At 42.6% G+C, this 27,545-nt stretch overlaps 1 protein-coding gene across 14 annotated transcripts in view; it reads left to right on the forward strand.

The window, feature by feature from the left end:
• TNRC6C (trinucleotide repeat containing adaptor 6C) overlaps positions 1-27,545 on the forward strand; it is a 99,840-nt gene that overhangs the window by 50,229 nt on the left and 22,066 nt on the right. For 4 of the 14 annotated variants that reach the window (XM_068209390.1, XM_068209392.1, XM_068209381.1 and 1 more), the window contains exons 5-11: positions 12,376-14,961; positions 21,915-22,124; positions 23,309-23,475; positions 24,125-24,229; positions 24,673-24,753; positions 25,359-25,428; positions 25,624-25,769. In XM_068209390.1, coding sequence (XP_068065491.1) covers positions 12,376-14,961; positions 21,915-22,124; positions 23,309-23,475; positions 24,125-24,229; positions 24,673-24,753; positions 25,359-25,428; positions 25,624-25,769 — 3,365 coding nt within the window. Of the gene's footprint in view, positions 1-6,313; positions 6,745-12,375; positions 14,962-21,914; positions 22,125-23,308; positions 23,476-24,124; positions 24,230-24,672; positions 24,754-25,358; positions 25,429-25,623; positions 25,770-27,545 lie in introns of those variants that run through there. The other 10 variants (XM_068209393.1, XM_068209395.1, XM_068209389.1 and 7 more) reach the window with 6 other exon arrangements.

A 27,545-nucleotide genomic window follows, 5' to 3' on the forward strand; every position in this document is an offset into this window, starting at 1 on the left:
ATTCATTGTTAACAATTATGGAACTGTTTTCTGGAGTACTTTGGAGTAGAATAGTTATTTGTCTGGAATGTCTGTCTTGAGCTACAGAGCTCGTTCTTGACCTGCCCCCTCTGTAATCCTTTCCAGGATTACACTGATGGAAAGCTGTAGCTCTAATTTATGAGCAGTATTCTGTTATCTAGTCTAGTCTGTTATTTTTAAAGGTGTGACTCTTTATCTGTTCCCTCCCCACTTTGTCATCTAACTCCACTAAACAGGTGAGTAGTTAATTTCCCTCATTAAGGTGTGAGGCATTTTCCTATTAATTGGATTATTGCAATGATCCTTTGCCACGTGATCTAAAAGAATTTGGATAGTTTCTGGAAGCTACCATGGGAGATTAAAAATAACAAGTACTAGAGATTTCTTAGTTTCTTTACAAATTATTAATTTTATATAGGAGTCTCTAGGCAACCAGTGTGTTTGATGATTACTAGAACAGAGATAAAAAGCAGTAATCAGTTCTCCTCCAAGATGCTTTTGACTTTCCTGAAATTCAGCAATGTGAAACCACCATTTGTCAACTCAAAAGCAACCTACCACATCCTGCAGGAGTCAGGGTGGAACTCGTGCCCATCTTTTTATTGGCAGTTAGAGTATTTTGCAGAACAGATCCATATTATCTGCTTCCAAAGTCCAGAAAGAAATGAGAGCAAGTAACTCCTGCAGTAAATCAGAATGAGTAAACACACCAGTGTTGTGGCAACTCGAGTTACACTCTTAATTTGTTCTATCTGTTGTTTGTTGTGAAGTGAAAATTTGACAGCAGTTAGGAACAGAGATTTATTTTCCGTGTGTGGGCTGATGCCAGATTTTGTGCTGAACTTTATTCTTCTTTTCTCTGGAGCTAGAAGGTTTATTTTGTGTTTGAAGATTTCTTTAGCTGCAGTTGAGAGATTCATGCTCATGGCATGGTGTGGTGTGCACCCTGAAGTGGGCAGCTGGAAGTTGCTGAGTGCTCTTCTGTGACAGGATAACTCTTCTTACAATCTCTTTGTATTAACTTTCATTTTGATAATTTTTTAGGAAGCAAGATTAAAAGATGCTGATTACTGTTAAAATCATGCCTGACAATACTCATTCCAAACATCCAATCTTTTAACTGCAGTTACTTCAGAATTCCCTCAGAATTTTATATGGTTGTTAAGTCAAATTTGGAGAAAAGTTTTAGAGAGAGATTATCGTGCCTTCAGTCAATATAGTTGGAAAACACTGATAAGCTTTGACATACAGTAGTTTCATCAGATCCAGCAAAGTAATAGAGACCTTTCTGCTAAAGCCATGCTTGAAGAATTCAGCTTGAGCAGTTCAGCTCATTGTGATTTATGATGGCTGTAGGTAAGGCATGCACGTGCCAAAACAGTTCTGAAATGTATTAATAAAGTTTAATTTCAAAAGTCTGAAATAACATTTAGCTTGATCTCCTGGAGGCATTGCAAACAGGCTGAGCTTTGACAAACAAAGCACATGTGAAAAGTGCTTTTATGGAAATGATTTGCTGAACTTCACCTCTTTGGGACCATATTCTGCAATTCCATTAGCAGTATATCCTTGCTGGCAAAACATTACTGTGTTTTTGCTTTTAGTTGGAAAGTTGCACAATTAAAACCAGAGACTTTTAAAATGGATTTATTCTGGATCTCCCAGAGCAGAGTTTTTAATATGTAATAGTTAAAACATTAAAAGCTTTAAAGTAGAAATTAGGTAATATTCATTCATTGTGTTTGCACACTTCCTATGTATATAATTTCACACATTACATTGAAAATACACTTAAAAAATTCTCCATAATAACCTGGATGCTGTGCTTCATGGTGTCATGGCTGTTGATCTCGAATGAAGAAAGCACCATGGAGATATTCCTTTGGAAACACAGGAATTGGCTCTTCATGCTGCTTCAGTGGAAGGTGACTGTGTATGACAAACACACAATTCCATCCTGCAAGAAACTCCTGACAGCTTCCATCCTTGCACTTCTCTGTTTGCCACAATTTGCAGAGTAGTCCACTGTACATCACTGTACAGACATCTCTGTACCGTGGCTGTAGAAAAGTTTTCCTACTACTGGGATCAAAACATGGGGAAAATTACCAGAATTTGCCAAATTCTAGTTATTTGAAAAATTTGAAAAAACACCAGAAATTAAAAAATTACCAGAATCGATAATTTGGCTTGTTTACATTTTTTTGCCACAACTCTCACTCAATTAGTGCTGTGAGGTGTAAGAAGTGATTGTGTTTCTGTCTTCTCCTGTTGTTTCTCAGGGCTTTGTTCAGCATTTGGTAGCACTTGATGTGTGATCTGTGGCCCTGGAAATCAGGCAGTGTTCCCAAAGGTCACTGCTGCCAGGTGTAAGTTTAGACAAAAGGAAGTTAAAACATCACACAAGGCCATAAATGTAGCAGATAACACAGAGAAGGGATCTCACCCATAGTTCTGTCTCCTGGGTGAGGAACATTTTCTGAACTGCAGTGACAGGAAAGTTGTGGAAAATGAGTCTCAGCTAGTTTAGAGTTTTGTCTCCCATCAAAAATTTCAAAAGCTCCTTATAATGCTTTGAATACAAGGAAGTAGCAATCTCTATGTAGCCCAAATGCAGGCATTAGGAATGAAAAATTATGGTAAAAACTCATCAGTAAACTAATCTTTGGAACGAATTTTTCTGTATTGTGGATGTTATCTGACATCAGGCAGCAGTGCATGAAAAATAAATCTGCTTCAAATCTCTTTGACAGTGATTAGAATTTTGCACATGGAGAAAGAAAAAATAGAAATCTGTGGAAGGATGAATAACTGAAGTGCTTTTGTAGTTTTGCTGTCCTCACTTTCAAAGAGTGGGGCTGTGCAAAAGCTTTGATGGCTCAAAAGTGGCTGCTTTTGCTTGAGGAGCTGCAGAACTGCATCTCACAGCTTCACTGTGGATGGCTATGCTGCAGGGACAGCCAGGGACAGGAGCTGCCCACGTGTCTGTGAGGAAGGAAAGGTCAGGAAACAGCCTGGCAAGGTGGTCAAATGTGCAGGTGGCAGTTTCTGACAAAGTATGTGAAGAGACCAAGTAGCAGGACCTGTCCTGATGGTGGAGAAATAAAAGGTACAACACAACTAAGGTCAAAGTGACCAGGGATAGGTAGGAATGGGCTACAGGAGAAAGTCCCAGATGCTAAGGTCATGTGAAAATTACAGGAAAGCTGAATTTTTACAGCTCAGGGATTATATACAATGCTATTAGAAAGAAATAAAGACATTAGTAGCAGTTTTGAGGAAAAGAAGCCTCAAGAACAAAAAGCTAACTCTTTCATAAGTGAGTCAGTAGTAAAAGCAAGGTCAGTGGGACAGAGGGAACCACTGATGGGTGGCATGAGGAATATTTTAAATACCTTTCCCCTTCATATGTAAACTTAGAACTAAAGCTACAGTGAGTTAGAGACTTCAGGAAATAAGAATTTCCAGTTGTCTGGAAATAATGGCATGGCATCATGTGCATCCTTCATCGTGTAGTAGACTAGGCAGAGGATGGATTGGAGCAATGTGGTCACTTTAAGAGTATGAAAACTACAAAAGAGAAGAAAGCCAACCAATGTTAAGAGGTGAGAAAGTTAGAATTAAGGAACTGTAAATCAGAGTAACTGTTAGAATGATCCTAGGGGAAAAAAGCCCCAAAGCAGCCATTTCTGTGCATGTTGAACTTTTCAGGAGAGAAATGCAGAGTCACAGGGGTTTGTGGAGAGCAGGTTATGCCAGAGGGGTTGGTTAAACCACAGCCTTCAATAAATTTTAGATCGAGACCAACTGGAGAAGAGTGCTAGGGAATAGAAAGGCAAAATTACAGTATGGAATAGGGGTGACACTGCTGTGTAATTGGGTAAGAAATAAAGAAATATGAAAGTTTCTTTATTTTGGCCAGAGCAGCTCTGTACTCAAATACACATGTGGATCTCACAATGCAAAAACAGGTCTGGTCACAGGGTAAACTTGATTAATGTGTTCAAAAAAGAACAGTCACTGAAGGATAGAGGCAGAATTGCTTCCAGAGGGACCTCTGAACATTCCAGCAGGAGGTACTGTGCTTCTGAAGGAACCACTTGGAAGAAGCAGAGGAATGCAACAGGAATGGGTAGAGATCTTGGAGAAAAGCTTTGCAAAGAAGGAAGGAATCTGAGCTCCTGAGTGAGAAGAAGAATTATAGATGGCAGAGATACCTAAATGACTGCTGCAGGGAAGGAAATGATGCCTTCTGTGTACCTGTGATGGATCAGATAAGAAATTATGGGCTAAAATTTCAACAAGGAAGATTGAGGGTGGACATTAGGAAAATCGTGCTGGTATGAAAGTGATCTTGAGAAGTGAGATAGAGCACTGGGGAATGTGCAGGCTCTGTTGCTGGGGGCCTTCCTTGCTGGGTTGAGATAAGGTCACCGTGTGTGTATCAGGAATAGTTCCTTAGACCAGGTGAGCGGGCTGCATCACCTCTCAAATCCCCATTTTTAGTCTTCACATATTAATAATTACAAATTTCAAATTTATGAGGCACATTGCCCATCAAAGCTGGTCCGAGATAGGAAGGGAACGGATGAGCTCTGCCAGCACAGTTAGTTGGAAGCAGCACTTCATTTTGCTCCCAAGCTTTTTAGTGGGCTCTGACTCATTTCTTGGGGTCCTTCTTTGCCTTTCTGTGTACCCTGACTGTCATAAACAGTCCCCTTCAGTAGGTGCCCTATGTAAGTACTTGCCTTCATAAATTTTAGTCGATTATAGGAAGTTTGTGTTATTTATAGGAAAAACACAAGGAGCCCGGTTTTGATGTATCATTTTAACTAATGGAAATTTCCATCATGTATGGTTAGTTTAAAAGGAATGTAATAGACCACAACAATTGTTCTACTTAAAACTGTTCTTGCAAAATTGGCTCTCAAGCCTAGTTCCTGGCTGCATTTGAAATCATTTTCTGAATAGAAACAAAACCAAACAGATTTGGTTTCCATTTATCTGTTGTTTCTGAAATGAGGTTGAACCCGACCGGTATTCAGAGACTGTTGCAGAGAAACAGAAAATAAATGTCTTCAGGAGGAAACCAACTATTTTCAGGAGTCCTTCAGTGGAGAAGTTCTTGAGCCAAGAATAGCAGCAGCGATTGTGCCTCGGTGGTGCAGTGGCAGCGACCCTGAGAGTGTGGCCAAAGCTTTAAAGAGCCATCGTGGTGAGATCCAGGACAGAGGGGCAACACCGCTCCGATGAGCCCCTGGCAGGAGCTGAAACAGCAAGGTTGAAACGTGCCCCATTTACCACGTCATTAATATGTATTTGGGGCAGGTGGGAGAGGAGATAATCATAAAGGAGTGTATTGGACATGCTGGGAAGTTTGTGTGAATTAGCCTTTGAGATTTGCATGTGGGCACTGATAAAAGCCCTCTACGTGCAATCTCGGCATTTATGATGATCTCTAGGCCCTGAAAATATAAAGCTGACCCCATTCTGCTCACTCTGCATGTTCCTGTGCCTTGGAGGGAGCCGAGGCTCCCGGCCCAGGGTGTTCCAAGATGGTCGGTCCCGCTGTGCAAGCGCAGCCAGCGCCCGCTCCTGCCGCATTGTTCGGGCAGCTCTTCCCTGCCTCTATAAACAACTGCGCTGCTGATTAATGCGCTCGCATTTGCCACTTTGAGCTGGTTTAGATAGAGGCAGGGAAGTCATTAAGGGCTTGGCAGCGGTCCAGGGTACATCTGGGACTTGGGACCTGCCGCTGGGGCAGGGAGGAGGACGGCGGGTGGGAGCTGGGGCAGGGGAGAGGACGCTTGGCACAGGAAAGAGCCGGGGCAGGGAGGAGAACGATGAGGCAGGAGATGGGGCTGGAGCAGGGAGGAGGGCGATGGGCAGGAGATGGGGCTGGGAGAGGGAGGAAGGCACTGGGCAGGAGGCAGGAGATGGGGCTGGGAGACAGAGGACACTGGGCAAGAGGCAGGAGATGGGGCTGGGAGACAGAGGAGGACACTGGGCAAGAGGCAGGAGATGGAGCTGGCAGAGGGAGAAAGGCGCTGGGCAGGAGGAAGGAGGAGGGCGCTGGGCAGGAGCTGGGGCAGCAGGAAGGAGGAGGACACTGGGCAGGAGGCAGGAGATGGAGCTGGCAGAGGGAGAAAGGTGCTGGGCAGGAGGAAGGAGGAGGACGCTGGGCAGGAGCTGGGGCAGCAGGAAGGAGGAGGACGCCGGGCAGGAGGCAGGAGCCGGGGCAGGCGTTCGGCAGCGCCCGCGTCTTCTCTTGGCTGACTTTCAAAAGCGGCAGAAAAGCGGCTACGGGCGCTAATTGTAGCTGGGTCCCGAAGTGAAAATGTTTTGTGACAGTTGAAAGAATTTAAAGAGGAAGGAAGATCGGTTTAGTGTCAGCTGCAATTAGATAATCAAAGCTTAAAAATCCTGCTCTGTTGATACCTTCACCTAGAGCCGGGGAGCGGAGCTCGGGGAAGGGGGAGGAGGGCTGTGCGTGGAAAGGGCATTTCCATAGCCAGTGCAGCCGAGGCCCGGCCGAGCTCGCAGGTTGTCTGGGCGCGCGCTCGCACAGAGAGATTTTCTTGGCAGCTCTACAGGATGAGGCTTACACTGTACACAGCCGACATATTGAAGCCGGGAGCCCTGGAGAACGTAGAGGCAGGAGTAGAAACAGCTCTGCACACAATGTAGCGTCTCCTAGGATGGTTGGGCGGCTCCTTTCTTCAGGTATTTTATTACCCATCAGCCCTTTTTAGAGCCAAAAAAAGAGAGAAAGTAACCCTAACCCTGAGAAAATAGCATCTGCTTCTGTTAAATCAATTTATTACATAACATTTCAGCGAGAGAGCAGCAGCACAGCGTCCTGAGCTTTTGGCTGCGTTTCAGGTTTGATAAAATGGCGTCTTTGCAGCGAGCTGCTTGTAAAGATATGTTGCACTGAGCAGAAAAATGCAATGATTTGGTGTTTTCTACTGCTGCTTTTGTGTCAGAGAGGTAGCATTTAGTGGAATCTCTACTAATAATGAAAAATCTTGTTTATTTTTGCTTGTTTTCTTAATGCATTTGAAAGCTTTCAGCATCAGAGGGAAGGAACTACGTTTGAATGTCGTAGTGCAGAAAATGAAAAGGGGATAACAGGCTTTCCCCCGTGTGGGCTTAGCTATGGTTTAGTTTTAAAATAAATAAAGCTGCTTTATTCAATGCTTCCATCTTTTTTCTGCATTTCCACATTATGTGTGCTGTGCAAGATTTCAGCTTCCTCAATCCATGAGACTTGTGAGTGAGCTTTTTAGAGGTTTCAGATAGATGCCAGTTTTCAAATCTCTGTGTCTAGAGACATAGCAGGTAACCTGAAATGTTAGCACTACAATGCCCAAATTTTCTGCTTTATTATATTTTGTGCTTCAGAACAGATCCTTATGTCATGTTTTCTTTATGAAATTAGGCTACATTTGATTTAGCACTTAAAATGTTCCTGGCAATTCCTATTTAATTCAGATTTGGAAAAACTCATTTATAGTATTTTAAAGATCTGCTCATATTGAATTGAAGACTGTATTTTGATGGGGGAAGAGAAAGTAATTTGCCCTTTTTTTCCCTCATATTCTGACTCAGGATCACTAACCTTTGTGTGCCAAGGAAAATCCCCAGTGGGACTGTCAGTGGCCCTTGGGATTTTTCTGTGTTCTGCATGTCAGAGCAGGGAGCACCGTCTGTCATCTGTCCTTTGGGCAGCACAGGACGAGCCAGGGGGTCTGGTTGTTGTTACGTGACGAACGTGGACTGAAAAATAAAACGAGTAATAAGAGAGGAGTCACTGTTAGATCTGATTTAAAATGGGGTGAGCACAATTTATTAATAATGTTCCATTAAAAGTTTATCCCAGGCTTTGCCATTTCGTACCCTGTCCGTATGTTGGTTCCAAAGTCAGCTGAATGTTGTGTTATAGCTGTGGAGACAGGGTTTTACTGCACAGCACTTGAACTAATGATTGCAATGGAAGCTATAAAGACGCAGTTACTTTTAACTCACCTGAACAAAAAAAAAAATCAATATGATTGTAAATGAGATTTTCAGAGGAGGAGGAAAGTTGGGGGTCAGTTGCTTGTGCAGGCAAAGTATTATGCTTTTCTAAGAAATGCATGCAACAGCTTCTCCCATTTCACTCTACTCATATTTTGCATTTGTAATCTATGTAAATATTAAACTGATTTTGCAACTAATTATTCATTACCCAACACAGCCAAAAATGTTTTCTGTTTTTAATAAGTACTGAATTGAAGCCGGTCAAGTTATGTTGGCTGCAGTACGTAATAACACCAGCAATCTCCTCCCACCCCATTAAGGATATTATGTAAAAAAACAGCAATCCAAAACAAAACAACCCCCTCGTGCTGTTGGTTATACTCCTCAGAGCTCTGCATTTTCCAGGGCATGTGTATGGTTGCAGTTGGACAGAAGTTCTGTGCTTGTTAAAAACAAATCTGAGCCATTATCCTCAAGTTACTATTTCCTTCCTGATGGCTAAGGAAATGTTGTTGATCAGAGGAATGATATTTTATTAAAGATGCATAATTAAGATATTGAAACACAAAGTATTAATTTAAAAATAGTTTTCACTTTGTGGTGTCTCAGCACTAGGATTTGCTAACATGGAATACCTGTGGTTCCTGTTCCTTGTGCCTTGTTTACAGTCTTTGCTCGGCTCACAGAGGAGGGATAGAAATTATTCTGGTGGCCTCAGCGCTTTTATTTCACATCTTTGCATATATAAAAAGGAACCGATTCGTAAGAATTTTTGAAATGGGTTTCCCATTTCAATCTTAACAACTTTGAAAAGAAAATATTGTGAATTTCAGTGAATAGTTAGTTTCCTAGAAAGTTGGAGGAAATCTGCATTTCAAAAAAAAACCCCAAACAAACAGAAAAGTTCTGTGGCTTTAATCATATAAAATATTTTGCATTCATTATTTTTCCCAAATGTTTAAGGTGGTTACAGATTAAGTAAGACCGTGCTACTCATTATTTATTTCATAGCAGCAAGCCCCTTTTAGTTAAAAGAAAATGGAAAAATGCATTTTTGTTACTGCTTTTAGAGACAAGAATATAAAACTTATTCTCTTCAAGATCTGTATTCAAACTCTTGGTTGGTCTGACAGCTAAGCCCCAGTTTTTGCAGGTTTCTGTTCATGCTGTGAATTTTTTTTTTCCCATTTCTTCATCTGTCCTTTTTCTTGCAAGCTTTGGGACAGCAGCCTTGGTGTTACAACCGATTGTTCCAGTGGGTGTTGTTGGACACTCTGAGGTTATTGCATAGTTTTTTCTCTGATCTTTGAACCATGACTTGTGGAAGGTGCCAGCGGGATCCCGCTCCCTGCAGAGCAGGGAAGGCGCAGCACGGAGAGCCGCTGCTGCGGAGGGGATCGCTGATTTCACATCCCCTCCACGGAATTACTGCAGCCCCACCGAAGTCACCACTTCCAGATTAGCCACTGGTTATTGTTGAGGGAATCATCTGAACCTCAGGAAGAATGACTGTGCTGATGAGACAGGAAAGGGAGCACTTGGATTTGCAAAGCCTTGGGAAGCCCAGGGGTTGGAGCTGCACATTCCTGGTGGGATCCTGCCAAGCTGTGCTTGGCCAAACCCAGGGACTTGGCCATTTTCTACTCTTAATATGGACATCTGTTGGGTTTTATAGTTCTTCTCCATCATAATTTTCTTTTCTTCTTGGCTTCTCCTACTGCTCCTGAGGACCTGGTCTCTTATTTAACAAATTGTTTTGCTCCCTACTCTCAGCAATCATTCTAAGTTATTTTTGAATCTTCAATCCCACCCCTTCCCTTTATTTTGTCTCCTAAGTGCTCTCAAATTTGAGCACTGCTTTAACCACCATCTTTGGGGGAGAGGAGAAGGGAACTGATTAAACAAGCAGCTCCCTTTCATCTCATCTTGTGAGCCATGGTGCTGTTTCTGTGAGTGTGGAGACGTCCTGGGCGCTCTCCTGATCCTCCTTCCCCAGCCTGCCCTGCTGGGCTCTGCTCGGGCAGCACCCACACACAGAGCTGAGTTTTCAGCTTTGAGGAGACCTTTCATTAGAACAATGTATTTCCAGCCACTTTCAAATCCTTCTGTCAAGGCTCAAACGCCCGAGTCGCACCACCCACAGGGTTGAAAAAATCTGGTGTAACTCCTCTTATCTGATTCCTTGGTTGCCTCAACTTCTTATCTTCTGGCCTGGCCTGCTGCTGCTTTTTTCCCTTTGTTCATTCCTGCTCTGCTAAGAATGTTCCTCGGCTCATTTCTCTGACCCTGCCGACCCTTTTTAAGTCCTTGAACAGCCCGCCTTCCTCTTCCATCTCTTATCTGGGATTCTGGTCTCTGTTTAACACCTGTGTAGCAAATCTAGATCAGGTAAATGTTCAACGTGCTTCCTCAGCTCCGTGCTGTAGCAGTGGCTGTACCCAGGAATAACAGGATGCTTTCTTCCTTTCCAGCCATTGCATGTAGAGGAGGGAATCCAGGTAAATCCAAGTGGTTCTGTTCCCATTCATTCAGATTTGTCATGTGCTTGTTAATTATGGAAGAAATTCTTCCCTGTGAGGGTGGTAAGGCACAGGGTGCCCAGAGAAGCTGTGGCTGCCCCTGGATCCCTGGAAGTGTCCAAGGCCAGGTTGGACAGGGCTTGGAGCAGCCTGGGACAGTGGAAGGTGTCCCTGCCCATGGCAGAGCGTGGAATGAGATGATTTTTAAGGTCTCTTCAAACCCAAGCAATTCGATTTTCTCTGATTGTTGAGATCTTTCTCTGATATAGGTGTTTTCCTGTTATCATGAGAAGATAGGTGATGAACTAAGAGTGTTTTTCCTTTCCTTTCTCTAAAATCCTTTTTCTACTTCAATTTAATTTTTTTTAAAAAAGCAATTGGGTTGGTTTAGCATGTTATTTCTTCATCTTGCACAATCTTCATAAGGCAACCAAATAATCACCTTAAAAAGCTACAGGTAAAATGTGTGAACAAGACTTTGTAAGAGAGAGAGAGCTTTTTCTAATCTTGGGAGTAATTTTGGCAGTATCAGAACACCTCTAATTAGAGGAGCTAATCACACCAACGTATCAGTGATTTAAGTTAATTCATAGTAGGCATTCGTTGTTAACAGCTTGTTTGGGAGATTTGTTGCATCCATCTCCCCCACAAAAATATTCATTTTATTCACAAATCACAATGAGTAGAAGCCATGTTTCAGCAGATTTAAAGCAAGTAAAAATAATTGACATCCAAAATTGGTTACTTTGATATGTGCAAGCAGTTCAGAGGAGCTCTTCTGCAGATTGTCTCCCATCCAGATCTCTTGGATCAGACTGAAATACTTGTTATCCAATTCCTATCAAAATAAACAAAGAGAAATAATCTCGTACAGAGCAATTGGGATCAAAAGGAAAAGCAAAACCTTGACCAAAGCTTGAGCTCTTAACATGAGACGTGTTGTGCTTTCCAGTTTATTGTCGTACCCTGGTGAGCAAGCAGGTGCTCAAGAGCTTTTGCTTAATTTTTTGGGTTAGTGTTTGTGTTTGAGGATGTGACAGTGCTGAAAAGGCACAGCATCACTTTTCATTGGGGACACAGGGAACTGTGTGTACAAATGCAAAATGATGTATAAACCACAAGTAAAGCCTGTGAGAGGTAAGTTTCCTGACAAAACTGTCAGTCTTTTCGAGATGCCCAAGTTCTCTGCTGAAATTAACATTGGTGGTGTTTATAATTCACACCTAACAGTAAAGGTTGCTGTCTGTATTTGTTTCTTTGTTTCCAGAAAGCGTTGCAAACCTAAATGCAGTATGAATTCAGTGTGTTGTGATGTGGGTGTGTATGTAATATCTCAGGGCAGGCTGACATTTTACATTTTTTTATTGGATGTTCTTTCATTGTGTTTCTCTGCAGAGAGAAAATTGAGTCAAAGTAAATGGTAAAAGTCTGCTACATACTCTTCTGTGTTTTTTCCAAATCTCCTTTTTAGACTTTTCACATAGATTAGTATATTTGCTCTTTTTATTTATTGCCTGCTTATTATTTTTACTGGTACACTGGGGGCTACAAAACACTTGCTCTGTTCTAAAATGAAATTGTTCAGTTATTTTAATTGAGAGTTTTGCCAGATTAAAAAAAAAAACAACCAAACAAGTTAATACGAGCATTGTGCTCCATTGTAGTGAGGAAAATTGCTGTATTATGTTAGAGAATGTACTCTAAATTTTAGCAGAGTGTAGTGTTGTAAGTAGTGATGTAAAACAGTGCTTTTGATGGAGGGCTTTTGCAGTGCTTGAACAGTGGACTCATTTTTAACCTTGGATCCTTTCAGATCTCAGCCACAGTGGATTGGGAGACCATTATGAGAATTCCCACTGGGGACAGCAGCCCGCTTTCAGGAGTGAAGGCAACTGCAGCTGGGATAAAGTGATAATAGACAGGACTGACAAGGAAGCGTGGCCTTCCATTACCGGAGCTGAGACTGAGTCTGCCTCAGAATGTACTACAGACACTGACTCTGCCTCCAACTGTGGCTCAGAGAACAGTAGCATGGCTACAGGGAGTGCCCAAGGCAACTTCACTGGACATACAAAGAAAACTAATGGCAATAATGGCGCCAACGGAGCACTCGTCCAAAGCACTTCTAACCAGAGTGCCCTTGGAGCTGGTGGAGCAAACGGCAACGGCGGCTCGGCCAGGGTGTGGGGGGTGGCTGCGGGCTCCAGCTCTGGCCTAGCTCACTGCTCTGCCAGTGGTGGGGATGGAAAGATGGACAACATGATGGGAGACGGTAGAAGTCAGAACTGCTGGGGTGCTTCCAACTCGAATGCTGGCATTAATCTTAACCTTAACCCTAATGCCAATCCAGCTGCCTGGCCTGTACTTGGACATGAAGGAACTGTGGGAGCAGGCAACCCTTCCAGTATTTGCAGTCCAGTCAGTGCCATAGGTCAGAACATGGGCAACCAGAATGGGAACCCAACAGGCACCTTAGGTGCTTGGGGAAACTTGCTGCCGCAAGAGAGCACAGAACCACAAACGTCCACTTCTCAGAATGTGTCTTTCAGCGTACAACCTCAGAACCTTAACACTGATGGACCAAATAACACTAACCCCATGAACTCTTCACCAAACCCTATCAATGCAATGCAGACAAACGGACTGCCGAACTGGGGGATGGCCGTGGGCATGGGGGCCATCATCCCGCCCCACCTGCAAGGCCTTCCTGGTGCTAACGGAACAGCGGTTTCTCAAGTCAGCGGGGGCAGTGGTGAAGGAATGGGCAGTTCAGTATGGGGCATGTCCCCAGGTAATCCTGCCGCAGGAAACAGCAATTCTGGGTTCAGTCAGGGGAATGGAGACACTGTGAACTCAGCATTAAGTGCTAAACAAAACGGATCCAGCAGTGCTGTGCAAAAGGAAGGAAACGGAGCGAACGCGTGGGACTCGGGGCCTCCCTCTGGCCCCGGGGTCCTGGCATGGGGCAGGGGTGGCGGCGGGGTTGGCAGTGTGCATTCTGGAGCCTGGGGCCACCCCAGCCGCAGCGCCAGCAACGGTGTCAACGGGGAGTGGGGCAAGCCCCCAAACCAGCATTCCAATAGCGACATCAATGGGAAAGGATCAACAGGGTGGGATAGCTCGAGTGTTACCAGTCCGAATCCTGCCATGCAGCAGGGCAATGAACAAATGAACTCTTGGGCCAAAGCTGCAGCATCTGGCACCACGGCTAGTGAAGGAAGCAACGACAGCGGTGGGAGTCAAAATGAAGGCAGTACTGGGAGGGAGGGGGCTGGAGAGGGCAGGAGGAGAGACAAAGGGATGATAGACCAAGGGCAAGTTCAGTTGCCAAGAAATGACCTTGACCCCAGGGTCCTGTCCAATACGGGGTGGGGACAGACCCCTGTGAAGCAAAACACTGCCTGGGAATTTGAAGAGTCCCCAAGGTCGGAACGGAAGAATGACAATGGAACTGAGGCCTGGGGTTGTGCAGCTACTCAATCTTCAAACTCAGGGGGGAAGAACGATGGGTCCATCATGAACAGTACAAATACCTCTTCAGTATCTGGGTGGGTCAACTCTCCACCGGCAGCTGTTCCAACAAATACAGGTTGGGGAGACAATAACAACAAAGCACCAAATGGCCCAGGGGGGTGGGGAGAGTCAGCAAGCTCTACTACTGTTAATAATGCTGCTGCTGCCAAAAGCGGCCACGCTTGGAGTGGGACCGCAAATCAGGAGGACAAATCACCTACCTGGGGTGAACCTCAGAAACCCAAATCTCAAAACTGGGGAGATGGACAGAAATCAAATCCAAGCTGGACTTCAGGAGGTGGAGACTGGACAGATTCATCATCTGTTCCTGGACACTTGGGTGATGGGAAGAAGAATGGATCTGGATGGGATTCTGATAATAGATCGGGGTCTGGCTGGAATGATTCCACAAAGTCTGGGACCAGTGGGTGGGGGAATGGCACAAACAGCAAGGCTAATACAGGTACAAGTTGGGGGGAATCTTTAAAGCCAGGCCCCCAACAAAATTGGGCTAATAAACCCCAGGACAACAATGTGAGTAACTGGGGAGGAGCTGCTTCTGTAAAACAGACGGGGTCAGGGTGGGTTGGTGGGCCAGTGCCAGCCAAACAAAAAGAGAACTGTGAGGCAACTGGCTGGGAGGAGCCGTCTCCACCGTCCATTCGCCGCAAGATGGAAATCGATGATGGTACCTCAGCTTGGGGCGACCCAAATTACAACAACAACAAGACTGTAAACATGTGGGATAGAAATAATCCTATAATTCAGAGCAGTACCACAACCAACACCACCACCACTAGCACCATTATCAACACCAACATGGTTGAACCTCAGCCATCGCACCAGTCAAGTGCCCAGCCGAACCGGTCCCCGCTGCTTGGCCCAGGTATGACAACAGTTTTGTGAAATACTTCATAAAACAGGTTTAAGAGATACATTATACCAGTATCAATTGCTGAATGCTGTCTGTCCTGTCGGTGTGTTGGGTAGAAAGCCTGTGTTTATGTCCAGAAGAGGTTTATTGCTTTACTCTGAAGCTGTCTTGTCTTGAGGACGGAATCCACGGAACCTGACACAAATTTCCATGATTGAAATGAATGTAAGAAAGGCTTGAAACAATATTTGGTCAATAGTGTGGTAGGTTCTTAGATTGTGGATCCATGTTCATTTTAACATCTATTCCACAGTTATTTAACACCTTTTAATTCAGCCATTTGAGAGGCTGAGGGCTTTTGGCAAACCTTTCTTCTGTTATTTGTCTGCTGTCCCCACTGCGCAGGCTCGGTGTGTTTAGACAGCCTGCATCTGTTTCTTTTCTGCAAAACATCTCTTGGCAACAGATGTTTGTAACAATTGAATGAATTTAGGCTGCTGCTGTTTCTCTGGCCAGTTTGTTGTCTTTTATGAAGAAGTGGCTCTCTTCTCGGGGGCCGGGCACAGGCAGCATCCTGGATTTTGTGTGGTTCTCAAAAAGCAGGACTGATTCAAGGTGTTAGTATTCAGGGTGGCTGAAGTTAGGTTATCCTAACTTCAGCTGTGTTTCAAAGACAAGGTTTTAGGCATTTAGGAATTTTTCTAATCAAAGGCAAGGTGCTGTTGTAGACAAGCAGCAAGGAATGAAAATGCATGAAAAATGCTCAAAAGAGAGGTATTTAAATAAAAGCTACACTAGCAGCCTACATCTATATCGTGACCACAGACCTCTCCAATATAAGTCTAATCATGCAGTGCTCTTTCAAATCCTCTGAGTTTTGTTTCCAAGTTTTTGTTTCATCGTGGTCATGGCTAAATACTGACTTTTTAACCACGTTTTTCTCCAAGTGGGATTTGTTCTCCCATTCCCATTTTTTCTCTTTGATGTTTCAGAATGATTCAAATTTGCTTTAATGTCTGTATAAAAATAGTCTTACGTTCCCCATTCTGGTCAAATATGTTAACAGTAGAGGATACCTATTTTAATAAAATAACATGCTCCAGAAGGAGAAATCTTTAAATGGCTTTGTACTTGGTCAGCCCAACATATGTGACTAGCTTATTTAATCCATATTTAAAACTTTACCCATGAAACAAGAATTCAGATTCCTGAATTGTAATGGAAGTATCATGAAAGTGGATTTTTGGTTGGGTTTGGGTGAGGTTTTGTTTTTCATTCAGGTGATTTTTGGGGGATTACATTGGTACTTGTGAAACTGTTCATACACAGCAATGCATTGTTAATGTTATTCAAATAATTAACACCTTATAGAGGAAAACTTAACGGTCCTGAGCCCTTCAGATTTTGAAAATGGAATTTAAAAGCTGGTGTTAATCTGCAGTGATTCCTTTGGAGCTTGGATAGCAGCAAAGGAAGGGTTTCTTTGAAGCAGTATGTTTACATATTCAGAAAGCTGCCTATGAACACGTAACCAACCTGCTCAAGCTGCCCCCTGACCAGGTTAAAGTGAGTGTTGGGCTGCTTGAAAAATGTGAGCTAGAAAGATTCTAAGATCTTTTAAGACAAGCAAATCTTTGATCTTCTCTCCCGTTTTTTAATTTTCCAAGATAACTAAAGCCAGCTCTCAGAATATACTTAAGTCAGTGTGCAAGGAAGTACAAAATGAGTAATGGCGAAGACAATTTAAAAAACAGTTCTGACATTAAAATTTAGATCAAGTTGTAGCAAGCATGAATTCAGCCTTATGTTTTGTATTTTTGCTCCATACACTTAGTACAGTACAAGTATAAAGGTCAAACATGGAAATATTTTGAAGGATTTTTGTCTAAATGGAAACGAGGAGCAGTCCCTTGTGTCTTGAGCTCTGCTGTGTTTACTTGTGGCTGTGCCAGAGAGGGACCATTGCTGTGCTTCTCTCACTCCCGGAGCAGCAGTGCAATTCCAAGGGATCCCAGTGACTTCCCTTCGCTCAGGCGTGCAGGAGGCCCCGTGTTCCCGGTGCAGGCAGCACGTGGCAGCTGCACAGCAGCATCCTCGTGCTCTGGGTGGAACTGTACACAGACCTGAGACATCTACAAATATCTCCCATCTGGGACGGCCAAAACATGGGAAGCAAGCAGTGAGTGTCTTGCCTCCCACGCAGACAGGGCCCTGCACTTTGGAGCTGTGCTGTTTAACTCTTTTTCCTGCTCCAATTCCCTCTCCACTTGGCTGTGCATTTCCATCCTCTGCAGAGAATCCTGTAACCAGGAGACTTCTGCAGTCCACAACCAAAAGTTCATCCAGCAGCAGTTCTTTTCCATGCAAAGCATGATTGTGTTATTAGAGCCTGTGCCACAGGGCTCATCTAAAACCCTGCAACTCTTGAACTCTGCAGTTACCATGGGCATTTTGTCACCTGTGTGGGTCATGACCTGCTCTGCCAGTCACTTTCAGGGAATAGAATGAATCAGGAATCATGGATTCCATTCCTGTGTAAGTAGGGAGGAGTGGTGCAGATGGAAGTTGTCACAGTCACATGTCCTGCAAGCAAAGAAGTGGATTTTAATTTTGCTGCACAGCCCTAGTTAGGGGTTCACAAAGGATTAACAGCTCCTTTTGGGTTTGAAGTGTATGCTTTATTAGTTTGGAAATAGAGGCCAAGTTACAGTCCTGTTATTCAAGTTGTCACCCATCCCCAGAAGTTCTCCAGATCCTTTGAAGGCAGAACTTAAAAGCCATTGATGGGAAGCAGATGTTGGTAAACACTTGATGAAAATGAAGAATGCTCTAAGGAGTTTCATTTTCCATTGGAAAAGAAGGGGGAAAAAAGAGTGAGGAAAGGGACAGATAATGTGATAGATACAGTCCTTGCTGGTTATAGGAGCTTGTTCTCAAGGCACTGGTGAATTACTTAGGAGCAGAAAGCTGGTGGGTTTGAGTTAGATTGGGGTTTAATCTAAATTACTTGTGCATAATTCTTCCTGGCGTTTCTAACTCATGCAGCTTTGATATGAGAGGAATAAGAAGTGAGAAAAGGTTTTGCAAACAGAAATGACTTAAAGAGATTTTTGGTTCCCAAACAGCATCAGATCCTCCCTCCAAGTGCTGAGGAGTGGGTTTGATGCTTTCCTGTTCTTGTTACATCAGGAGAGCCTGGCAGGGTTCCAGCATCCTCCAGCTGAGAAAAGAAATAACAGAAGATAACACAGGTTTCCCTGTGGGGATTGTAGGTCACAAATTAAAGTCTTTGTGCTTACTAGAGAACGAGGAGCTTAAGTTTAAAAAACCTGAACTGGGTCTAAGTTCTGAAGGCTCCAAACATCTCTGTTCCTTTTATAATCCTGTGTCACTAAGTGGCAGCTCACATGGCAGTGTTTTTCTTCCTTTGAACTTCCATCAGAATGGATTTGAAAGCAACTCAGCTTTGGGCTCCTTTAGGGTGTTCATGTGAAAACATAAAACCCTCTGGTGGGTGCTCAGCCCATGAATAGCCAGCTTTTGGGGGCAGCCAAGTGATGCCCTCAATTTTCACACAAGGGTGATGCCAGTGCTGAAACCCAGACTAGAGCTTTCTGAATGCTCAGTGATGAACTGGAATCTCTTTCAGAAAATGAGAATTTGAAAGATTAAGGCTTGTAGGTGGCTCTTAAATGTATATATAAAACCCAGAATAACTAGTGTGTAATTTGTAAACAAGCTCTTTCTGCCTAATATCTTCTTTTTTAAATCTATACAAGGTTCTAATTTTTGGTTTGCCTTTATTATGCTCATGTGCTCTGGTATTTATCACGGACCAACAACTTGAAGGAAAACAATTTCTGCCATCCAAATAGCTATAGGGTTATTTTGAGGGAAAACAACTGCATCCTGCCACAGCTTAGTTAACATTTCACTTTCCCTTGAGGATTTCCTGTTGGCTCTGGCCCAATGTTAATTATGTTTTTATTTCTATAGAAGAAAGCTCTGCCAATGTGTCCATGTTTATTACTCACTGTGATCTTTTCATATCTTGCAATTCTAACAATGTTTAAAAACTTCAGTACTAAAACCTCACTTTCTTGCCAAAGAAGCCTTTAAATGGAGCACGTTCTGTTGTGAAACAACATTTGTGCAGATCGGGGTGGGTTTTGAGGAGCTTTTTACCAGGAGAGCCTAAATGTGTATCATTTTCATCAGAAAGTTTTCTTCGAGCAGAACTTTTGAAAATGTTTGGCAGGTTCAGGTTTTGAGACTACTCAAAGGTCTTGGTTTGCCTTCCTAGCAGCCATGGGGAGTTTTGCATCGTTCATTCAAAAATGTACCTTTATTCACCTTTAAACTTTCTAAAACAGAATCATGTGGAGTCATAGGAATGCTACAGAGACAGTAGCATTGGGACAGCAGTACTTACACAGAGGGGAAACAGGTTTGCAATTGAGGAGTGCTCCAGAATTTACACACTGCAAAGTTTACTTTCCAGCAGCCTTCAGGTTTTATTTACTAATTTCCTGCACTTAATTTTATCTGTTAAGATAGTTTGGAAAACTTTTTGTTGATTTTTTTTTTGTTTGCTTTTATGTACTTGTACTATTTTCTATTAGTAAAGGCAGTTCCCCTATTATTTGTAATCCCATATTATTTCCTGCTCAGTGCATTTAAAAGCACTTAAAAATAATTTGGACATGACACATCTGTGGCCTTTAGTTGAAGCTGTTGAATTTCTAAGAGCAACAGAGGAAGCAGGTTTTTTTGAGGTTTTTATTCCATAACATAGCACACTTTGGCTTTTTAATACATGAATTGTGTTTTAAGGGTGATTTCATAAATTGAATTAGATTGGGTTTCCAGTAGAGGTTGCATGAAGTCAGGGACATGTTGATACTCTGCACTGTCCCTGTTTGCAGTCTGGTTGGTGCTGTGATGTTTTGTTTTCTGTTTCATTTGCCTGCAGTTAATCTTTTTCAGCTGCCAATGTGATTTAATACACGCAGTTGTCTGCCAGTTGCCTCCTGAGCAGTGAGGCAGAAACTCAAATAAAGCCTCCCTTAAATAAAGTTGGCTTGAATATACAAGCAGGAACCTTGAAATAAGCATTTCAGGTGCAACACCAAGGAAGCTGTCATGTTAAGTACAGGTTCATTTAGGTACATCTGTGGATCTGCCAGTTTATCTTCTTTACACACCTTAAAATAACCAGAAATGTAAGGTGCATTGATGGAGCCTAAACCGTGGTATTTTTGTTTCAAATGGAAATAACTTGAACAAAACAGTGACATTTTGGGTTGTTTGAGGAGCTTGCTTTAAATTCAGTGCCTCTTGCTGGTAGAGAAGGAGTTTTATGAAGCTGCAACACACCAGTGGAGTGTTTGACACTCGCTGTGCCATCTGCATTTGCATCAGTGTCTGAGGGAGCTGCAGTGGCTGTAAGGAATAGAGCCTCAAATAAATATATAATGCAGGAACACGGGAGCAATGCACAGCTCTGGGCCCTTCTATTTGATTGTTCTGTCTGCCAGGCAATGTTTGAGTTGTTACTGACAGTGGATGTTGCTGCAGTTTCAGGTGACAGGAATTCTGTGGAATTCAGTGAGTTCTGCAAGGGCTTGTTGCTCAGTGAACCACTGTTGTTTGGTTATTCCAGTGCATTTCAAGGTACTCTTAGACACTCCCTTGCCCTTGCCTACCTATTCTGAGTGTCACTTTATGGAGAAAATGTTGTTCCTGCTTTTTGAAATTTTTACAGATACCATTGTGGAGCAAAAAAAGGAAATAATAATGCTGTGGCAAAGTAGCATCTGGTCATTCACTTACAAAATACTCATCTTAATAACATTCATCTCCAATGAAAAGAGAACAAGTTCCTGATTTAGCAGCCTAATTACCAGTGGAAGTTTTAAGCAGAACAAATTCTGCAACATTTGTGAAGATTTCAGCTGTCATGTAATGGGATGTAATTTTTTTTACAGTTGTAGAAAAATAGGTTAGTGTCAGGTGTCTGTAAGAATTTTGTTTTCTTGCCTCTCTTTGTGCTTGTTTACAAAGTACCTTGAACTCCATCTGTAATCCAAGTCCTCTCTCCAGAAAATCTCTGGTACCAATGGCTGTAAATTCAGTTTACCCTTTTGCTGTGCTGGTCAGTGTTGCTCTGTAGCCTCAGGAGCCCTGTGGCTGTTGCTGCCACGTTCAGCTGCAGGGCTAAAATCCTGTCAGATGGATTTAAGAGCATTACATGCAAGCCCAGCCAGACTAAGGCTGTTTCTTTGGAGTAGCTTACGTCTTCCAGTGTGTTCATGTAATACTCTGTAGGAAAACAATGGCTTCCACCTGCCATTCCCCGTGGTTTGATTATGGATCCTAATTGCAGTCTTGATTAATTCCCCTTAAAATAATATTTATTATAATGTAGAGGGTCAGTGATGAGGGATAGGTAGGTAACCATGAGTTGTAATAAAAGTTTTAAGGAATACATTCAGCACAGATAATCTTCACTCAAAATGGGAATAATTAAACAGCATCTTACTGCCAGGGCTTGAAAAAAGAGATTTTATAGTTTGTAAACACTGAAAAGGAATTTAAATAGGTTAGGATCTTACAGTGAAGCAAGGCCCAACTCAGACTGCAGTCCTGGTCTCCGGAAGGCTGGCCTAGGGACAAGTTGCAGCTGCTCCTAGGGACAAGTGGTGCTCACTTGGCAGCCTGGTTGCTCCTGCTGTGGAGAAAAACCCTCCTTCTGCGTTGACAACTTGGCATCAGTACTGAATTAAGGAAAAACTCTTGAGATCAATTGTAAGGGATTTTTTTAAACACACTTAGCTACAATCACTGTATGTACTTACTGATTCACGCTCTTTCCAGAGAAACTCTTGAGTAAAATGTAAAGCTTTTTGGAATGATTTGATGAAGAAACCTTTCCTCTCATCACTGTTCTCCTTGCCTTGCTCCAGCAGGCTGGGGAGAGATGCCTGCTGTCCACACCAAGAGCGAAGCTTCCTGGGGAGAGCCCTCCTCCCCTTCTGCTGCAGTTGATAATGGCACTTCGGCGTGGGGGAAGCCCCCCAGCAGTGGCACCGGGTGGGGAGAGAATCCTGCCGAGCCAGCAGGGACCTATGGAAGAACAAACGCTCCAGCTGCTGCCCCAGCACTGTGCAAACCAGGTACACACAGGGCTGCCACTGTGCTGGCAGGGCAGGGGGTTTGCTTCTGCCTCTTCTGCTTTTCCGTGCGTTTCACTGACAGGCGGCCTTCGTGATTTCATTCTCAAAACTGTGTTAGCTGTCACAAGGCCGCGTTAATCCAAATACCCAGTTAATTCAAAAATAGGAATATAGTGCATCCATCTGGAAATTTAAAGGAGAGTAGTTTTGTGTGTTTGGAAAGCAGCATAGCAGAGGTGCAGGAAACTGTGAAAATGCAGAACGTGACTAGGACTAAAGCCCTTGGTGTCTAAAGGAAACCTGTATTGGGATGAGAAGCAGTGGAGAACAATCAAGATAGAATTGATTCTGGTAGGAAAAGCAACACCTGAGGACCAATAAACATAACCTCACGTTGGGTTAAACTGAGTGGGTGGGTGTTTTCTTCAGCCATTAAAACTGTTGCCAGGTTCAGGAACATTCTGAACTACTTCCTGCTTCGTGATTCCTAACTCGTGGTATTTAATAAATATCCTCCATCTCTGAATGTCCTGAGGGCCACTGTGATGGCTTTAGACTCTCCTCTTGGCTGTGGAGGTTGCCTAGAGATTCACTCCTGCAAAATACCACAGTGAGACATAGTTAGAAGTCCCAGAAAACATAAAAGGGGGAGTGAGAGCTCTTAAGATGAGTAATGCCAGCTTCAAACAGAGCTAACAGAGTAAAACAGACTGAGGTGACACAACCTCATCACTGAATATGAAGCGTTCCCTGCAGCCCACGAGCTCCTTTCAGATTCCATTCTTCAAGATGGGAATGAGTGTCTGAGCATTAATGACTTTGAAATTTGGTTTGTTCATGGAAGAATGTGGTAGGTAAAGCACTTAACAAATGTGCGCTCATACTTTGGTTCCTTGTTCCTAGGAGAGTGGATTGGCCATGACCACAGATCTTACTGGTTCTGGGAAAAGCAGGACTTGGACGTTGCTGGATGTTTTCTTCTCTGAGTATTTAGAGAACTTCCCTTTTCTTTACTAGCTTCAAAGAAGACATTCTTACCATTTTAATGCCAATTAAGCTGTTTGATGATCCTCTTTATCTCTTGAAAATACTCATGTTAGCACACTGGATATGGCACAAAAGGCTATTTCTGTAAAATTTGCAGGAAACTGAATAAGGTTTTTCTTCTCCCACTTTCCCTCCAGCTTCAAAATCTATGCAAGAAGGCTGGGGCAGTGGTGGGGATGAAGTGAATCTCAGTACTAGTCAGTGGGAAGATGAAGAAGGAGATATGTGGAATAATACTGCTTCACAAGAGAGCAGCTCCTCCTGTAATTCCTGGGGGAATGCCCCGAAGAAAGGACTTCAAAAGGTAAGACAAAAATAAAGACACTCTCCAGCAAGAGTGGAATTAGCATAACATTTGTAGAATAAGTTGGCACAAATTTGCTGGTGCATTACACCTGAAATTAAACCTCTGACACCTGAACACAAGCACAGCTTGCCACTACAGTGGTTCAAGTACAGCCTACCTTGTTTCCAGGGGAAAATGGGAGATCTTTGAATTTAGACATGTCAGAAGCTTCGGGAGTTTTGTTGTTGTTGCCTTTGTTTTCTCTAAATTTTATAAGCTTCCATGTATTCTAAAGAAATGATAATGTATTAACAGAAAGAGAAGAAGGAGTTAAGGGGGCTTCCAGCCACTTCCCATGGTGGTGGAAAAGCAAACAGTAGTTTGTGATGGAGTTGTTTAACACAAAAAGCTGTTTTCTGTTTATGAGGACGGTGTGTGTGTGTGTGTGTGTGAGAACAAAGCGAACTTGTGTTAATGCTGCACTCAACCGAGAACCTAGGCAATTGTGTGAGGAAATTTTCCATTGCACAGTCTTTATTTCAGGACAAGGCCAGGCTGTAACTTAAAGGAATTGGGAATGCATTTAGCCACTTTGTTTGTTAATCCATTAGCCAACAGTTAGGCCGGTGATTTGATCAAGTATGGTTGTTTCTTGTACTGTCCGCAGCCCAAAACAAATCCGCGCTTGTCCCTTGGTACTTTCTGGAGAACTGAAAGGAAGAGACTTCTTAAGGATTTTGTGATAGAAAAGCTGCACAGAGATCTTTTAAAGGTGTTTATCTAGACGCTCTTGTTTGTTTTTAAGAAAATACACTGAGTAACATTCTTAACTTCAAGGTTGCAAACTTGTTTTTGGGAATGTTTTTCAGGAAGTGTTGTACTATTTCAGCTTTATTTCGTTATAATTTTTCTGCCAAGGATTAAAATGAAATACGTAAATTCAAAGGTGGCTTTAATTCAGTGGCCAGCAAATCAAATACTAAATAGTACACTGAACACCTATTCAGCTGAGATAAATTTTTACACTTTTGGGGGAAGAGAATCGTAGTCGCGTTGCTCGGAGGGTTCTTCAATACTTTCTGAATTAATGTACTAATACATCTTTCAGTAGCATGTGCTATTAATAAAAACCACTTACCATTTCTTTTATGTGCATCTCACTACGATGAACGTGGCAACCAGCCCATTAATGGAATCTCCCATTTATTTACTAAGGGCATGAAGACATCTAGCAAGCAGGATGAGGCCTGGATCATGAACCGTCTGATAAAACAGCTCACAGACATGGGCTTCCCTGTGAGTAGTGCTCAGCCAGCACACTGTGCCTTAGCTTTTAGCTTGTACTTCCGACTCTGGCTGTTTCACACTGTAGCTACACCAAGATCTTCAGTCTCCAGGCCAGGAAGTAGCTCTGACCTGCATTTAAACACATACTGTGATTTCAGAAATCTGCTCTAAACCTACAGAATGCTCTGAGATGAACTGGGATAATATTTTGACATTCATAGTTTTATAACAACAGGTATTATTTTGAACTGCAGTAATAATCCCCTCCCATTCTTTTTTTTTTTTTTTCATTAAACAGGTGAAATGAGAGTATAGCTGGGTTGTTTCTTAGAGAAAGTCTTATCATTGTGATATTTGAGTTGTTAATGGAAAACAGGAAGATGTTTAAACTGAACAATGTGTTTCACCTTGTAGAGCCAGTACTTCCTTGACAAACTGAAACACCTGAATTGTGGGAATTCAGAAGGCAGAAAAAAACCACACAAAGACATTACTTAGGCTGCTGAGTAAACATTAAACCCAGTATTAAAGAGATGTGTCTGTTTTCTCAGGTTACTTTGAAATCACATGAATGTGATTACTTTTCCTCTTAACATAATTCCTGTTTTTGACAGAGAGAGCCAGCGGAAGAGGCCTTGAAGAGCAACAGTATGAACCTTGATCAGGCCATGAGTAAGTATCTGTGTAAGTAACTTTTTTGTCTTTAAAACAACACAGGAACCCTGCATGATTATAAGCATTTGATTATACTCAGACCGATTGGATAATATTTATTTTCTTGCCTTGCTTTTCTAAGCAAGATGAATTTCTCTGAACTGCTGTTGGCAACTTTACTCCCTCTGCCTCACCTTTTCCAATATATTTCCCTTGTCTTTGCAGGTGCTCTGCTGGAAAAGAAGGTGGAAATGGACAAGCGTGGAATGGGAGTGACTGACTATAATGGAATGGTCACCAAACCCCTTGGCTGCCGCCCACCACCAATCTCCAAAGAGTCTTCCATGGACCGCCCCACCTTCCTTGACAAGGTAAGTTCAGCAACAGGAGCATGGTGCACAAGTCAGAGCGTGCACAGTGTAGAAATGCTGATGATTTTCACTGTCTGCTTAGAAAGCGTAGAAAGAAATGTGATGGATATGGCTTTGTTCCTTTTCCTGTGTTTTTTCAGTCTTGTGGGGAATTCAGTCCTTGTGGAAAGGAGGAATGATTTGATTCTCACATAGAAATAAAGAATGATCATCCCCAGTTTTACACTTGAAAACTATAAGGAATCAGTAACGCAGTGGAACAAGAAATGGGAAAAAAAAAAGAGCAAAAAAATTAGGCACAGCAATCTGTGAGCGTGCAGTCAATGACCCTTGCCCAAATTCACAATCAGGCAGGACCAAGGCCAAAATCTTCACAGAATTAGGCTTTTAATTTCTCTTCTTTTAGTTTTGAGCTTCTAAGAAATTTCAATGAAAGTTCAATACGGAAATACAAAGGAGGAATTCAGGTATTTTTGTTAAGTCTCAGAGCAGACATGCACAGTCATAAATAGCTTCTCCAAAGAGCTTCCCTTTCTGTGATCACATATGACAAATTTTCCAGCACTATTTAAGGACTGAGGAAAAGGCTCCAGAAGTTTGTGATATCCAGGATTCAATGTGACTAAAGAAAGGAATATATGGAAAAGTGCAGCCAAAATTTCAGTAGGAAATGAGATTTACAGCCTTGACAGAAAATCATGCAGAAATGTACCAAATCACCTAAGAATCCCCCTGAAAATTATCGATAAGTACAGAAGAATCTCAGATGTCATTCTGTATTTCACAGGGTATTTAAAGGTTCATACAGGTGGGTGGTGGAGGATTCTGACCACAGAAATCAGTGCTTTTGACAAACTGTGCTGAAACCAATTAATTTTACATGAGCTGTGTACAGGTTGTGAGGCAGTAATGATATCCACTCATTTAAAGCTCATTCTTTGCCATGGCAGACTTTAAAGAATGTGTTAATTGAAGGCCACAAAAGATGCAGGCATGCCAGTTAGCCTTTCCTTTTCTTGGAAAACAATATCTTCAGCAGTAAAATTCTTGCCAGAGAGAGAGGTGCATTATGTGCAGCATGATGCATAATTCTGGAAACATATGTTAAACACAACTATTGAGAAGGGAGTACTAAAATCATTAATATTCATACAGTAAGTAAAATCTATCAGTCTAGGCATAATCTGTCACAGTGACTTGGCTCTAACAAAGGAAATAATCCCACACTGTATTTGTTAGCTATCACAGTGTTGAGCAACTTGCTAAGTGAATTAAATAAATATAGTTTCTACTCTAAGAACACAGAGTTTTTATTCCTCCAAAGAAATTCTTTCCAGATTTACAGCACATGCTAGTTAAGCAATTCTTCCAAAACCTTTTTGCCCTTTGAGGTACTGTTTCAGGGCATGAGTCTGGAGCTGTCTTGTTTCTGCTTAGGTCATCCTCAGTGAGGAACAAGCTCTCCACACAGCTGGACAGAGCACTCCAGCCAGCATTCCTTGTTTTACTTACTGCTTTATCAAGTCACCATCCTTTTGTCAGCTTTGCTGAGTCTTTAATAAGTTCTGCAAGGTTCCTCTTCATGAAGTTGTAGTTTGAGGTGGTGTGCTCATTGTTACCACACTCTCAGCTCACCTGCATTGAGACACCATCATTTTTCTCCAAGCAGCTAAAGCCAGCACCTAATATTTTTTTAACTTTTTATACATTTGAGGAGGGAAATTTTCCAACCCTGACATTTGCTTCTGGACCCACTGAACTCCCTGTTCTCTCTGC

Source organism: Anomalospiza imberbis, chromosome 19, assembly GCF_031753505.1.
Source record: "Anomalospiza imberbis isolate Cuckoo-Finch-1a 21T00152 chromosome 19, ASM3175350v1, whole genome shotgun sequence".
In the NCBI taxonomy this organism is placed as follows: Eukaryota; Metazoa; Chordata; class Aves; order Passeriformes; family Viduidae; genus Anomalospiza; species Anomalospiza imberbis.